The following is a 14,893-nucleotide window of genomic DNA, read 5'->3' on the forward strand; positions in this document are numbered from 1 at the left end:
CACGAATGGGATTTTATTTCAAACATATGATTGTCTTTTATTTTCTTCCCGAAAATAATTTGTTGAATGTAGCTAATATTTTTAATTTGATACGACGAAACACACTGTTAATAGAGCCGTAACTCACAGAAGGGATTCAGTTACAAAGTACGATAGAATCAATAATAATCAAGGAAATGACTTCTAATCACTAATAGGTTATAATACAAACGTACAGTATTTCACCAAGGCACAAGAGTCTTCTAGCCGCACAACTATTTTCCTATGAGATTTGCATAAACATTAGCGATCTGAACTTCAAAACTCCTAAAATGTATGCAACTCACCGACAAAACTGTTGAGTGGGTAGATCATACTTGCGCCTTGTTCAAATACCTTTGTATTCTAACCTGTTCGTGCCCGAAGGTCATTTTCCTAATAATAATAATAATAATAATAATAATAATAATAATAATAATAATAATAATAATAATAATAATAATAATAAGATATTTGATAGCCAAGTGACATAGACAGTAGATTCTCATCGAGGTGGATCTGGTTTGAATCCCTGCCAGTGCATGTAAAATTTTTGAAATCAAAATGATTATAGGCCTGCTGGTGACCTATCGTCTGATTAAGCGTAAAACTGGAAGTCTCTTGGCTATGATCACGTATCAACAGTCACATTAAACTACAAATCTTGCTTACTTGCCTTTTATAATGAGAATGAGGAAAAATGTTTTCGACAGTTAATAATAATAATAATAATAATAATAATAATAATAATAATAATAATAATAATAATAATAATAATAATACACTGGTGAAAAGTGTCAATTTACTTTCCTTTTTAAGAGATTAAGGGAGTTTAAATTAATCCAATATTTTAGTTTAAAACGTATCTGGTAATCTCTAACAGAAAGCACTGTATTCTAACTTTCAAAATTAGTTCCAAAAATGTTAGGAATGTCCAGGAATCGATTATTTGTTTCTTGTTTTAATGAAAAAATAAGGGAAATTTTGAAATAATTACAGTGAATATTTTGAAAAGAATGATAAATTATTCTATTTCAAAATAAATATTATTGAAATCCATTCAGTGAGTTAATAAGCTCATTTTTTTAACCTAACAATTATTACGCCATGAACGGGTTACTCGGTGTAGTTGTTGGCTGTACATAGGAATGTACTTCCATGGTCAAGTATCCGAATATTTCTGACTAGAACAAATGACTAGACTAGGTAAACTGACTAGATATATTGTGGGTAGATGAAAACACACAATTATTATTAGGTCTATTAATGACTAGAAACACATAATAATCTATAGTAGACTATCTGTGGATAAATGACTAGATACAGCTGACTAGATACTGCTTCTCTGACTAGAGTCTGATGACTAGAATTACTGACTAGACAGATGGGCGAACACTCAGTGTTCATGACTAGAATGACTTGTGACTAGATGTGACTAGAACTGTTTTGTTGATGCTGACTGCACGACCCTTGAGGACTCACCTCGCTAAAGCAGATCCAGCCTCCAGAATGGTGGAGGCGGCAGTGGGACAGGTCTCGGGGGCGGCGGATGAGGCGGCGGCCAGAGTGGAGCCAGCAGTAGCGGGTGTCAGTTGGCGGCGGTCATCGACTGGAACGTGGGCACCGTCAGAGCAAGAGGCGGCGCATGGTGTGCGTGGTGGTGATGGTGGTGGAGAGGATGGTGATGGTGATGGTAACTTGGCGAAACTGGCGGTGGTGGCGTCGGCGTCGTACTCACAACACCACTGGTGGTAGCAGTAATAGTTGGTGGCGTCTGAATATGTTCTACTTGTTGCAGTGACGATGATGACGGCGGCGGTGTTGTTGGCGCCTCGTGGGTTGCCAGATGTTTACGGAGGTACGCCTGCCGTCGAAAGCGTTTGTGGCAAGCAGGGCATGGGAAAGACGCCGCCTCTCCATCCGAAGCGCTGTTACTATCGGCATCATCGCACTGACGTAGATCCACAGGTTGTGACGACGCCTGAGGTGGGACGCGAGGCTTATGCCACCTTCTATGAGACGCCAGATTTGCCGGACAGTTAAACACCTTGTCGCACTCTGGACAGCGATATTCGACGTGAACAATTCGAGAACAGCGGTGCTGTGCCAGACTAAAAGCGTCCTCATACATCTCCCTACATAAACGACAAATATAATCACCAATACGATTCTCAATCTTCGCTAATTCTGCTTTGGCTTCTTCTGTCACTTCTACTACATTGAAGGCAGGGTCGATGTCCCCTTTGCGCACCACTAACGGAGGTTCATCGTCTCTCAGCTCTCGAATGATTGTCCCTGATACAGGAGAAGTGTTGTCCTCGTCGAATGTTAATCTCCGTACCGCTTTAGTTCTCTTTGGTGTGACGGCTTTGGTGGTGGTTTTCTTGGTGGATGTTTCTATTGCTGGCGCTTCTCTCTTTCTGACTGGTGACGAAGGCGATGGTGTTGATGGTGGAGTTATCGGTGTTGCCGCCTTCACCGACAAATCCAGCGGCGGTTCCGAGTACAGGTAGAGCGGATGATAATCCGACTCTGGTTGCCGTTTGACTAGAAATCCTCGGGGCATGGTTCATCCCGCACTGGCTCGCGGAGCTGGTCTCACTGCTACTTATAGCCTCGCCAATGACAACCACACTCCGCCTTCTGCTGCTAATACGCATGTGCCAGCTGTTGGGCGCGGCAGTGTCGTGGACAAGCATTGGCTAGCGCGCGCCTGCCGCCTCGTGACGCTCCCCGCTGATTGGCCTGCTGGACCAGGTGCCAGCAGAGCGGTGGGTTGGGAGTGGGGGCACCGAGCGGCTCCGTTTTGCACAGTATGAGCGCCACCCTCCCCAAGCCAGCTCGCCCATACGCTATTGTGATACAAATTTGCTATTCACTTCTTCAACACGTGCCTGTAGTAGAAGTGGACAAACACAACTGACTTACGAGACCGAAACCTTCCATTAAAGACTGGTTTAGGGGACTTGCTCATCTGTACTCCCTCTTACATGAACATAGCGAGTCCCCTTCCTCAATCAAACGAGTCTACATACTGCTAACTTGTTCTTATCCTTTACTGAATTCAGTCTTCATCGCAATCTGTCTCCCTGACTGTCTTGCCCTCAGGTCCTAATAATAATAATAATAACATACATTCTTCTTCTTTCTTTTTCTACCGCTTTTCCCACACCTGTGGGGTCGCGGGTGCGAACTGTGTCGCACATGTGGATTTGGCCCTGTTTTACGGCCGGATGCCCTTCCAGACGCCAACCCTATATGAAGGGATGTAATCACTATTGCGTGTTTCTGTGGTGGTTATTAGTGTAGTGTGTTGTGTGAATATGAAGAGGAAAGTGTTGGGACAAACACAAACACCCAGTCCCCGGGCTAGAAGAATTAATCAGAGACGATTAAAATCCCCGACCCGGCCGGGAATCGAACCCGGGACCCTCTGAACCGAAGGCCAGTACGCTGACCGTTCAGCCAACGAGTCGGACAATAATAACATACATTACATAATAATAATAGTAATAATAATAGTAATAATAATAATAAAGAAGAAGAAGGGAAGCAGGCCAGCGAACGGATGAAGGAGTATTGGACACAGGGAAAACTCCGCACGAAGAGAAAGAAATGAAGTTGTAGCGTAATCCTTAGTGGTCCATTGTCCGGCTCCATGGCTAAATGGTTAGCGTGCTGGCTTTTGGTCACAGGGGTCCTGGGTTCGATTCCCGGCAGGGTCGGGAATTTTAACCATAATTGGTTAATTTCGCTGGCACTGGGGCTGGGTGTATGTGTCGTCTTCATCATCATGTCATCCTCATCACGACGCGCAGTTCACCTACGGGTGTCAAATCGAAAGACCTGCACCTGGCGAGCCGAACATGTCCTCGGACACTCCCGGCACTAAAAGCCATACGCCATTTCATTTTCAGTGGTCCATTAGTTTGTAGTCTAATAATAATAATAATAATAATAATTTCGTCTTTCGTTATTAGGCCTACTTTAGCTGTTCCATCGAATTGTGAATTTTCTGTAATTTTTAATTCTACTAGGTCTTTTTCAGTTTCTTTAGGCCAGTTGGGGGTTTGTTTTGCGGTTGCGGAAGAAGTCAAAGATTTTTTGGTTCATCTATTAGAGTTCATTCTGAGAAGATGACCGTAAAAATTTTATCCTTCTTTTTCGCATAGTAGCCTTTATGAAAGTTTTCATATCTTTTTTGTAGAGTGTTTCATTCTTGATGTAGGCCTAGGCCTATGTTAGTCCTATGATCTTTCTTAACATTTTCCTTTCTTTTAGATCAAGTTTCTCCTTCTGGCGTTTGAAATTCATGTTTAGTGTTTCTGCTGCATATATTATTATTATTATTATTATTATTATTATTATTATTATTATTATTATTATTATTATTATTATTATTATTATTATTATTATTATTATTATTGCTCGGATATTCATGAAGTGTCATATTTTGCTCCCTGCCTATATTTGCATGTCGAACTTGTTTTAAATGCAAGTATGTGTTTTGTTTATTTTCTAGTCTATATTATTATTGTTATTAGCCTATTAATATTAGGCCTAGACTATTAGACCTAATTTTTTGATTCGTTATGTCTCTTCTTCTTCTCTTCCCAGTGCATCTTCATTCCCTCTCTCACTGTGTGTTTCTATGTAGGCCTACGTTGTTCAGTCCATTCTGTATTTAGTCGGGTGGGCTTTACAGAAAATTTGCATTTGTGAATTAAGGTTCTGAATTTTATTCTATCTTTAGGGTCTAATTGTTTCTTTATTAATGTCAATTTCATTTAGGTATTCACTGATTTATTTTAGCGATAGCCGATTATTGTGATTTTGTAGCGTACCGGTACTGCAATCTGAATATCAACGTATTTCATCGGCGCACACGAACTGAGGGAATTCTACCCACCTCACCTAAATGCAAACACTCGAACTGAGTGAACCGCTGATGTGTGCCTTGAACATATGATTAGGGGTTAGTTCGTTACAAGGCTTCAACTTGGAAACTAGTTTGAATGATACGCATTTAATCAAAGTAAAACTGCCAATCTCACCATTTTCAAGTTTACAAGGCTACAAATTGAAAATTAGTTTGTGTGAGACTTCCACCATAACAAATGCTAAAAGACCTTCACAAATAGCTCTAACTGCAATAGTCGTACAGTCAAATTACTTTTAATATAAAAAAAAGAAATGCAGCAGGGCCATGTTTATTCTTTACCTGGACAGTATGTCGTTCAACTCGAGTGTTCGGGTTTAACTGAGGCAGGTGGAATTCGCTCAGTATTTTTTTTTTTTTTTTGCTAGTTGCTTTACGTCGCACCGACACATCACATTCATTATGTTCCTTCATCATTTTGTAACTATAACCCCCTTCTCCTCCATACGCTACTGGTTCAAGAGGAAGACTTCTTCAGTACGTCGGTTCTCTCTCATATCCACTCATATTCAGCTTCATATACAGATTTGAGGCTCAGACCATTTGCGGAAAAATACGTTAGATTTTGAATGAATGGCTCTGAAGGGGCGTCGGATGCGAATGTTTGATCGTTTCCAGGATGTGGGGTCAGAGATTTAAACACAACGGCAATAGGATTGTTCCAAACGAACGGCCAGGTGTTGGTTGTAATTTAGCCAATGAGAGTGTATAGGGCGGAGGGGTTAGATAACTGTTATTACCAATGCAGCTGATAGGGGAGGACAGCGCTGTACCACGACCTCATTGCTAACAGTCATTGAGCTCAACTGTCCAGTGTTATTTGGCCAGTAATGTGGCGTCTTCCCCTCGTCGATATTACACTTGTTGCAGGATTCTCGCGGTGGTATTCAAACCTCTTGGTTGGCATACCCAAAAATGTTATTGTACCCCCGAATTACGAGTACGGTATCTTGCGATTATACCATAAATAACAAATGATTGTTGCTGGATTCTAAATAATATGAACTATAAAAATAATCTTCATCATCTTCCCCAGCTTATGCCGCTTGTTCGAGATCCCTGCACGCATTGAGGCATGAAAGAGTTGTGGCCGGGAATTTAAGGTCGCATACCTTTTCTGTCACCACGGGATTTTCAACTCAGAATCCCACCCCAGCAATTCCAGGAATAAAACCACGGTCGCTGGGATGAGAGGCAAGCAGCTAAGGCGCACCACACTTTTTCCCAATAATAACAATAATGTATTGTATAACATAGACTAGTCTATATATGTCGTCGGTGGGAAAATAAAACCTCCTAACTTCTTCGGAGTAAAGTTTATAGAAGAAGCCCAAAATTGAGTGGTCAGCAATGGCTGGAGAACTGTTCTTAGCATTTCCACTGCTTAACGATAGCCCAAGTAAGTTATTCAACCATTGCGGTCCTCTTTTCCCTTCTCAGGCAACGCAGCAAGCCAGGACAGATAGAAAAACGTGGCACTCTCGCGAGCGGAATTAGGCTACGAGGTCTTCATTGCCTAGCAAAGAGAGAGAGAGTATAATTATTAATGCAACAATTAGTATCGCAGACATGATATAGGCTATTGGGCTTATGCCGCGCCAAGAAAATAAAGTGAAATTCTTTCCGTTTCGCAGAGAGCTTTGCTCTGCATCTTCAGAAGAAAATCTCGACTTCTCAAGCAATTATTTGAGAAGCCTTTCTTGTAAACATTCCTGAAGACGCAGAGCAAAGTTCCTTGCGAAACGTAACGAATTTCACCTTATTTTCTTGACACGGCATAAGCCCAAAAGTCTATAGGCCTACAGTATCATGTCTATAAGTACGGGCCGTGAAAGCATCAATGACAAATTACTATTGTTCTGTTGCCATTGTACTATTGTACTATAGGGTATAGGCTTACACTGTTACTGAAAAATTTGAAATGAAATGGTGTAAGGCTTTTAGTGCTGGGAATGTCCGAGGACATATTCGGCTCGCCAGGTGCAGGTGTTTTGATTTTACTCCCGTAGGCGACCTGCGTGTCGTGATGAGGATGAAATGATGAAGACGACACATATAGGCTACCCAGCCCCCGTGCCAGCGATATTAACCAATGATGGTTAAAATTCCCGACCCTGCCGGGAATCGAGCCCGGGAACCCTCTGACCAAAGACCAGCTCGCTAACCATTTAGCCATGGAGCCGGGCAATTTGAATTGAATGAGTGGATTTCGAAGCAAAAAATTAAAAAATAGCAATGCAACGTGAGTAAACATTTTTACGTACCTGGTCAATGGGAGATACAAACTGACACATAGGCGTATGCTAGAATGAATAGTTTCGGAAGGGGATTATGTGTAGTGGTAGAAAAAACACTAGATCAAAACAAGATGTTGTTGAAAAAGAGCTGGCTCAACGCTTTTCTGAACTGTTCGCTGAAAATATAAGCTACGATAAATTTGCGTGCCCCTTGAGATGACCCCTATTGGTACGCGTACCACACTTTGAAATTCCTTTACCATCCCAGGTGCCATTAATTTTTGAGTCAGTGTGATTTGATGTAGCCCTCCATGAGATCCTATCCTAAGCGGTGTCTCTACCACCTCAATTTGTTGGCGTTCCTGTATCTGTTTTGACATATAGAGCTGGGAGGAGGAGTTGCTACATTCCTACATTCCTTTCTCCTTCACTTCGCGACCAACTCACTTTTTCGTTCCTTCAGACCGCTGTGTTCTGAAGTACGTAACTCAGAAGTGAGAGGTTTGGTAACTCCAAGCAACAAGAACCGGCCAGGAGGTTCATCTCCATGGTAACCGCAGTGTGTGCGCCCACGTTTCCATGGCAACCACACCCCCTACTCCCTTCTCCCCACCCAGACAGGCAGTAAGCGGACCTCCCTCTAAGAACTGTCAGAACGCATCTTTCAATATTACGATTATAGTGTAGTGTGTTTGGCGAGAATATTGCCTCTCTTCATTTCAAACGATTCTCATATGACAGGTGAGGGAAAGTGAACAGAGGTAGGTAATTCCAAAAATCAGATAGCGGTTCTCTTTCCGAACTTCAAGAAGGGATGCCGTAGTATTGTGCAGGTTGAGGATAAAAAATATCCCATGGTGCAATATTTTCTAAGGACCATGGCCTACCAAGCGACCGCTGCTCAGTCCGAAGGCCTGCAGGTTACGAGGTGTCATGTGGTCAGCACGCCGAATACTCTGGGCCTTTACCCTTGGCTTTCTAGACCGGGGCTTCTACTTCAGCATCACCTCAATTGTAATCACGTAGGTTGAGTGGATCTTCAACCAGATCGCAGCCAGGTAAAAACCTCTGACCTGACCGGGAATCAAACCCGGGGCTATGGGTAAGAGGCAGGAACGCTACCCCTCCACCGCGGGATGGGCTCAGGTTGAAGATAGGTCATGAATTGATCTCGGATCTCGGATATTTGTGTATTTAGGCTATAGGTTAGAATACAAACTTGCTGAACAGAGTAACAATTACCATCCTCTAGCCCGGACAACAACTCTGCTAAGATATTTGCATAAACATTAGGGGCCCAGTCTATTAGAACCCCAAGTTACGTTACGGAACATACGCGCACACTAGTCAAGGAAGATCTGCGCACTGTGATTGTGGTGACGGTCAGACCGTAGCTCAGACGATCTCCCTGGCCTAAAACGGAAACTTGGCTTGTCGGAAAAAATCAAATTCATACGAGAACACTGCTGATCTCGTCGTGAAAGACTGATAGCCCAGTTGTTTTTCACATTAAACCGACAACCACCACCACAGATATCACTGGATTGCCATAACAAGCCTTCATCTCCCCCTACCAATTCCATCCATAGTCCTACGTTTCCCTCAATTATCAGATGAACATGTCCTGTGTTTCTCTCAAGATGCACCCCACCAGCGTAGGCCCTATCTCTTCTTGTAATCAAATTTTCACCAAATCGTTCTTCTCTCACAAAGTTGAACAAGTAGGCCTATATTTTAATACGTAATAATAATAATAATAATAATAATAATAATAATAATAATAATAATAATAATAATAATAATAATAATAATAATAATAATAATAATAATAATAATAATAATACTTTTTTACAATTGACTTTACGTCGCACCAACAGAGGCTAGGACTAAGAAAGAAGCGTCCGTGTCCATAATTAAGGTTACAGCCCCAGCCAGCATTTGCCTGGTGTGAAAATGGGAACCCACGGAAAACCATCTTCAGGTCTGCCGACAGTGGCTTTCGAACTCACTATATGCCGGATGCAAGCTCACAGATGCGAGCCCCCAAACGCATGGCCAACTCGTTAGGTAATAATAATAATAATAATAATAATAATAATAATAATAATAATAATAATAATAATAATAATAATAATAATAATAATAGACTAATAATAATAATAATAATAATAATAATAATAATAATAATAATAATAATAATAGAAAACAAAGCTTAAGATTCTATAGACATATTAAAGGAATGAACCCAGACAGACTTACAAAACAAATAGTTGAATTCTACTAAAATAGGATAAAGCCGAAACTGACACAAGGAAATGGATTGGCGAAATCAAAACCAATTTGAAACAGGCAGGAATTATACCAGCAGATGCCCAAAAGAAGGTAATCTTCAGATACAAAATTCACAAATGGCAAGTTGACCAAGAGGAAAGACCAAAGAAGAAGAATGGAACAGCCTGGCCTGAAGACAGAAAGGAAGCCCACGGTAAAAGAATGAAAGATATATGGGCACAAAGGAAGTAAATGCATGCCTCTAAGTACTTTGCGTAGTCCTAATGGGCTTGTTCGCCTTGGTATAGGCTAATAATAATAATAATAATAATAATAATAATAATAATAATAATAATAATAATAATAATAATAATAATGTTCGTCTTTGTGGTGTAGAGGTTAGTGTGATTAGCCGCCACCTCCGGAGGCCCGGGTTCGATACCCGGCTCTGCCACGAAATTTGAAAAGTGGTACGAGCGCTGGAGCGGGTTTCACTCAGCCTCGGGAAGTCAGCTGAGTAGAGATGGGTTCGATTACAACCTCAGTCATCCTCGAAGTGGTTTTCCGTGGTTTTTCACTTCTCCTCCAGCCAAATGCCGGGATTGTACATAACTTAAGGCCACGGCCGATTCCTTCCGTCTTCCCTCCCTATCCCTTCCAATCTGCCCATTCCCTGCTATGCCCCTGTTCAGCATAGCTGGTGAGGCCACGTGGGCGAGCTGGTGGTCCTCCACTCCAGTTGTATCTCAGACAAAAATCTCGCGCTCTGGGACACTGCCCTTCAGGTAGAAGTGTGATCCCTCGCTGAGTCCGGGGAAAAGCCAACCGTGCACGGTAAACGGATTAAGAAATAAATAAACACAACTTCATTTACATTTTCAACTCTCACAGAAACACGCAAGAGCTATGAATTCTTTTAAAAATATTGCCATGCTTGTAGTGAAAGAATGAATATTATCTTTCTGAGACGCACTGTTATAGACACTGAATTGTCTGTTAATGGGTGAATATTGATGGGGAGATGCTTTAACTTTTGTATTTACGTTAAAATGTTAAAATTAGTAATGAATTTCGGCTCGGTTGATTACATGGAAAAGAGTTCAGTATTATCAATTTGCGAATGTATTATTTTGTAAATGAGATTTAGGCCTACTGCATCTTCCGCCTTCGATCTTCTAAACTTTCCAATTCTAAATTTAGCAAAAGCTAAATACGAAACTCTATTTGGATCGAAATCCTAGTCGTAGCTATCACTGCAATGCCTTCTCCTTCCTCTAAGAGTTTGAAGTAGTGGCTGTACAATCTTGCACGTCCTCCACAGAGGGATCTAACGTCGCTGTTACAGAGCAGAATTTCTCTTCCTGATGTAGTCGTAATATTGAAAGATGCGCTATGACAGTTCTTAGAAGGAGGTTCGTTCACTGCCTGCCTGGGTGGAGAAAAGGGTGTAGGGGCTTATGGTTGCCATGGAAACGTGGGTGGATCTACTGAGATTGCCATGAAGATAAGCTTCCTGGCCGCCTCGTGTTGTTTGGAGTTGCCAAACCTCTCACTTCTGAGTTACGTAAAAGAGAACACAGCGGTATGAACGAACAAGTGAGTTGGAAGCGAAGGGAAGGAGAAAGGAATGCAGGAATGTGGCAACACCGTGCAATGCTTCTCTCCTCCAACTCTATCTGTCAAAGCGCTTCTTTTAACATTACCGATATAGGTGCCCTAGAAAATGTTGTTTCAGTGATGCAAATATTATAAGGAAAAAGGCTTTTAAATCCCCCCTAAGGATTGATACGAATCGACAACTGAACTATTTAATAAGTCATGTTAAGTGAAGATTTTACGGTCTGGGGATGTATTCATATAAATAAAGCCTTCTGAATGTAATTTTTAACACCACTTAAAAGATCAAGAGTTAAGGTTCTGGCATTAATGTGCTCTCTTCAAAAGACTAACAGACTTCACAATATCTGTCTGTAAGAGCATTTATTACTTTATTACAGGGTTAACTCATATATTGCCCAGGACCCGGTGGTTAAACTCCTATAAGTTCCTTCTATCTCTGAGGCACTTAGTGGAAGTAAGTTACTACCCATCCAAAATGGAGCACATTTGGAGATAAATAAGTTTTTATTAAACTGGGTACTGCACAGTATGAAATTAAAAGTGGTAGCCTATATCATTGACATTAAATAGGATTCTAGTAGGCTACATGTCATAGTCTCTCTTCCTCCAAATGATGGGTCGTGTAATAATAATAATAATAATAATAATAATAATAATAATAATAATAATAATAATAATAATAATAATAATTGTACGTCCCATTAACTATATTTTTAGGTGTTCGAAGGCACCAAGGTGCCGAAATTTGGTCTCACAGAGTTCTTTTACGTGCCAGTATATCTACCGACATGAGACTGGCGTAGTTAAGAACCTTCAAATACCACCGGTTTGAGTCAGGATCGAACCTGCCAAGTTGGGGTCAGAAGGCCAGCGATCTACTATGCGAGTTACTCAGCCTGGCAAGTAAATAAATAAATAAATAAATAAATAAATGAATAAATAAATAAATAAATAATCAGTAAATAAGCATAGGAAAATGAAGACAACGAAAATTGTTCTGACGGACTGCATATTCATATGTGGCTGGGAGGCGTGACCAGTCTTAAGGGAAATAATCGATAAGAAGAGCATTGTGAGATAACGTGGTATTAGAATTAGGCGATCGATATATTAGTTATAAAACGAATCAAGGAAGTATTAACTTAAGTAACTTAGGATGCCTTGGTTTTCGATCAAATTTTGATAAATTTCCCTGCTTTCACAAATTTGATTCAGTATCTCTTAATGTGTAAATTAAGCCATCCCACCTTCAATAATCTTCAGTAACACCACATTTCCTTGAAAACAAAGATTGTTTGTAGTCTAAAATCATGTGTATTGATGGATTTTGAACCAGGGTTGTCACTTTGGGGAGTTAGTGTGAATCCAAGTTGCATACACGAGATATTTTGGTAACTGTGCAATTCTATCATCAGAATGGTTACTGAAAAATGAAACAATTGTCTCTGATATTTGTATTCTTCATATCTTTAATTTTTACTTCTAAGAACCGAAGAAAGAAGGTACTCGCTTAACTTGTTTATGTTTATCACAGCAGAATTGAAAATATGTTCAGAATGAGATCCGTAACTGGTGGTAACTTTCGGAGCATTCTATCAAATAATCTATTAACTGTCATTCACTAATTTGAGTGTGGTACTCGTTGAGATGAAGATGAGGGACAAGTCATCAGGAAATATGACTTTTTATAGTTCTGGACCTCGCTACACGTGAGTGGAAAATGGGAGTTACAGGATGTTAATGAGAAGGGGGCGTGGAAATTCCTGTACGCAGAATTCTGTCTCAACGCCTGGTAGGCTGCATCTCAGCAAGCAGCTCTGTCGTGCGGGCAGCGTACTTCTCCAAACACACATACAAAATGGCGGTCACGAGCAGCATCGGAATGCACCGACCGAGAGATGGCGAGGCAATCACGAGAACATTTACGTAATTGAGCCAGTGTTTGGAGTTTAACAAAAACATAGATCCTTGAGAGTGTCATCGAGATTAAATCGGAGGTTTATAAATGAAGTGAAGCAAGAGGAGACGAGAAGAGGAAAGGAAAAAGAATGGAAGAACATTCCCAAGTTTAAAATATTACTACAGTAGGCTATGTCATTAATCCAATGGTCACTTAGATGGCCAAGGTTCGAACCCCGGTTAATACTAGAGTCCGTTTTTCCCCCGAATAATCACATGGTGTCAGAAATTGCGCCTGGTCTTACTTTCTTGTCAGACCCAGAATGAATCAGTGTGAGTCCAGACATAACCTGAAAAAAGATAGGCACTGTATAGCCAAGAGCAAAACACGTAAGAGGTGACTAAAAGGGGTCCCAAGATCTTTAAACCTGGGAGCGTAGGTTGATGACCATGGGACCCTTAGCTCAGTCATGGCATTATTTCCACTTGCTTGTGCCAGGCTCCTCACTTTTATCTATCCTATCCGACCTCCCTTGGTCAACTCTTGTTCTTTTCCGACCCCGACAGTATTAGAGCATTCGAGGTCTAGGGAGTCTTTAATTTTCACGCCCTTCGTGGCTCTTATCTTTCTTTTGCCGATACCTTCATTTTGCGAAGTGTCATATCCCTTCCATTTTTCCCTCTGATAGTGTTAACAGGCTAGAGGAGGCGCGCTGTTCTTCATCCTTCCTTATAAATAGGTCAGATAAATCGTCTTGTTATGTCTGTCCTTTTCAATAATTTTATGAACATTTAATACCGGTAATATAGTTTATAACACTTCTTTCCATACAATATTCGGCCTATCTGGATCTTAACATTTCCAAACGATCTTGTCCGAGATAGTGCAACATACAATTGGCCGTGAATGAATACTGGTTGGGGTCGTGCAGAAGGCTAGTCGACTTGATAGCTTCCACTGATCTTCGACTATTTTTTCTTAGGAACGTTCTACCATCTGTTGAGTAGGCTATATTCAGAAGCTGCGGCAGGTCAGGGAATCAAGGAGTATCTAGCAGAGAATAGTATTCTTCCCTGATCAGAGGAAGGTATACCCTCTGGCTTGACAGGCAGTAATCAAACATGCCTGCATTCAATCACATCACTAAGGATGAAAATCACATATATCAGAATATTAATGAAAGTGTTAGTCGCTTAGCAACCTGCTAAGTACAGAATGTATTGCGGGTTAGGGTAAGCCTTCGCCTGCAATTATTGGAGTGATTATTTAATGATCTTATGATTACTCACAGTTGGCTGAACTTAGAGACCTAGTAATGTCTCATGATTCACCGGCAGGTAATTCTGAAAAGAATAAACTAGACATGAAGCTAATCGGTCCATTGGAACGGATGGATGGATTTGCCAAAGCTATTTTTAGTACCCTAAACTGTTTTAATACGATACATAGCAGTTGCCCTGTTGAACTTCCTCGTAAGACAATAATCACGACCACCACCTAGAGCCAAACAATGGCACATAATTTAACGAACTCTTTTGTTGGTTGCCTATTATAATGACAAATACTAGATAGGCCTATTTAGTATTATATGTCAGAGTGGTAAACTTGTAGGCTATGTCATGGGCTTTTCTGAGGGAACTGCCAACTAGAGACGTTAAAAGGGTGCTCAGTTTGTGCAAAAGAGCGTGGGTTCGATTCTCCGCCAGGAGTTGAAAATATAGCCACTTCAGTTGCGGCACATGGCCCTGTGGTTTCGAGACACGGACTCTTCTGAAACGAGACGTTCAAAAGCTGGGAGCCTTCCAGACTCCGTCAGACGTTACTCTCGGTGATCACGTAGTTACACAATGACACTACCTGGCAACAATGTGGTGAGTAGGGGCGGATTTCTATAACAAGCCATGTTTT

At 41.1% G+C, this 14,893-nt stretch overlaps 1 protein-coding gene across 1 annotated transcript; it reads right to left on the bottom strand.

The window, feature by feature from the left end:
* Positions 1–1,606: 1,606 nt before the first annotated feature.
* LOC136886515 (insulinoma-associated protein 1-like) lies at positions 1,607–2,584 on the bottom strand. The gene has a single exon (XM_067159362.2). It carries the CDS (start codon positions 2,582–2,584, stop codon positions 1,607–1,609), a length of 978 nt encoding a protein of 325 aa, XP_067015463.2.
* Positions 2,585–14,893: the final 12,309 nt, after the last annotated feature.

The sequence above is a fragment of the Anabrus simplex genome, chromosome 1, assembly GCF_040414725.1.
Source record: "Anabrus simplex isolate iqAnaSimp1 chromosome 1, ASM4041472v1, whole genome shotgun sequence".
Taxonomy (NCBI): Eukaryota; Metazoa; Arthropoda; class Insecta; order Orthoptera; family Tettigoniidae; genus Anabrus; species Anabrus simplex.

Bases quoted from the DNA above. Each gene is read 5' to 3' on its own strand.
- LOC136886515 (XM_067159362.2), bottom strand. From the start codon at position 2,584: ATGCCCCGAGGATTTCTAGTCAAACGGCAACCAGAGTCGGATTATCAT.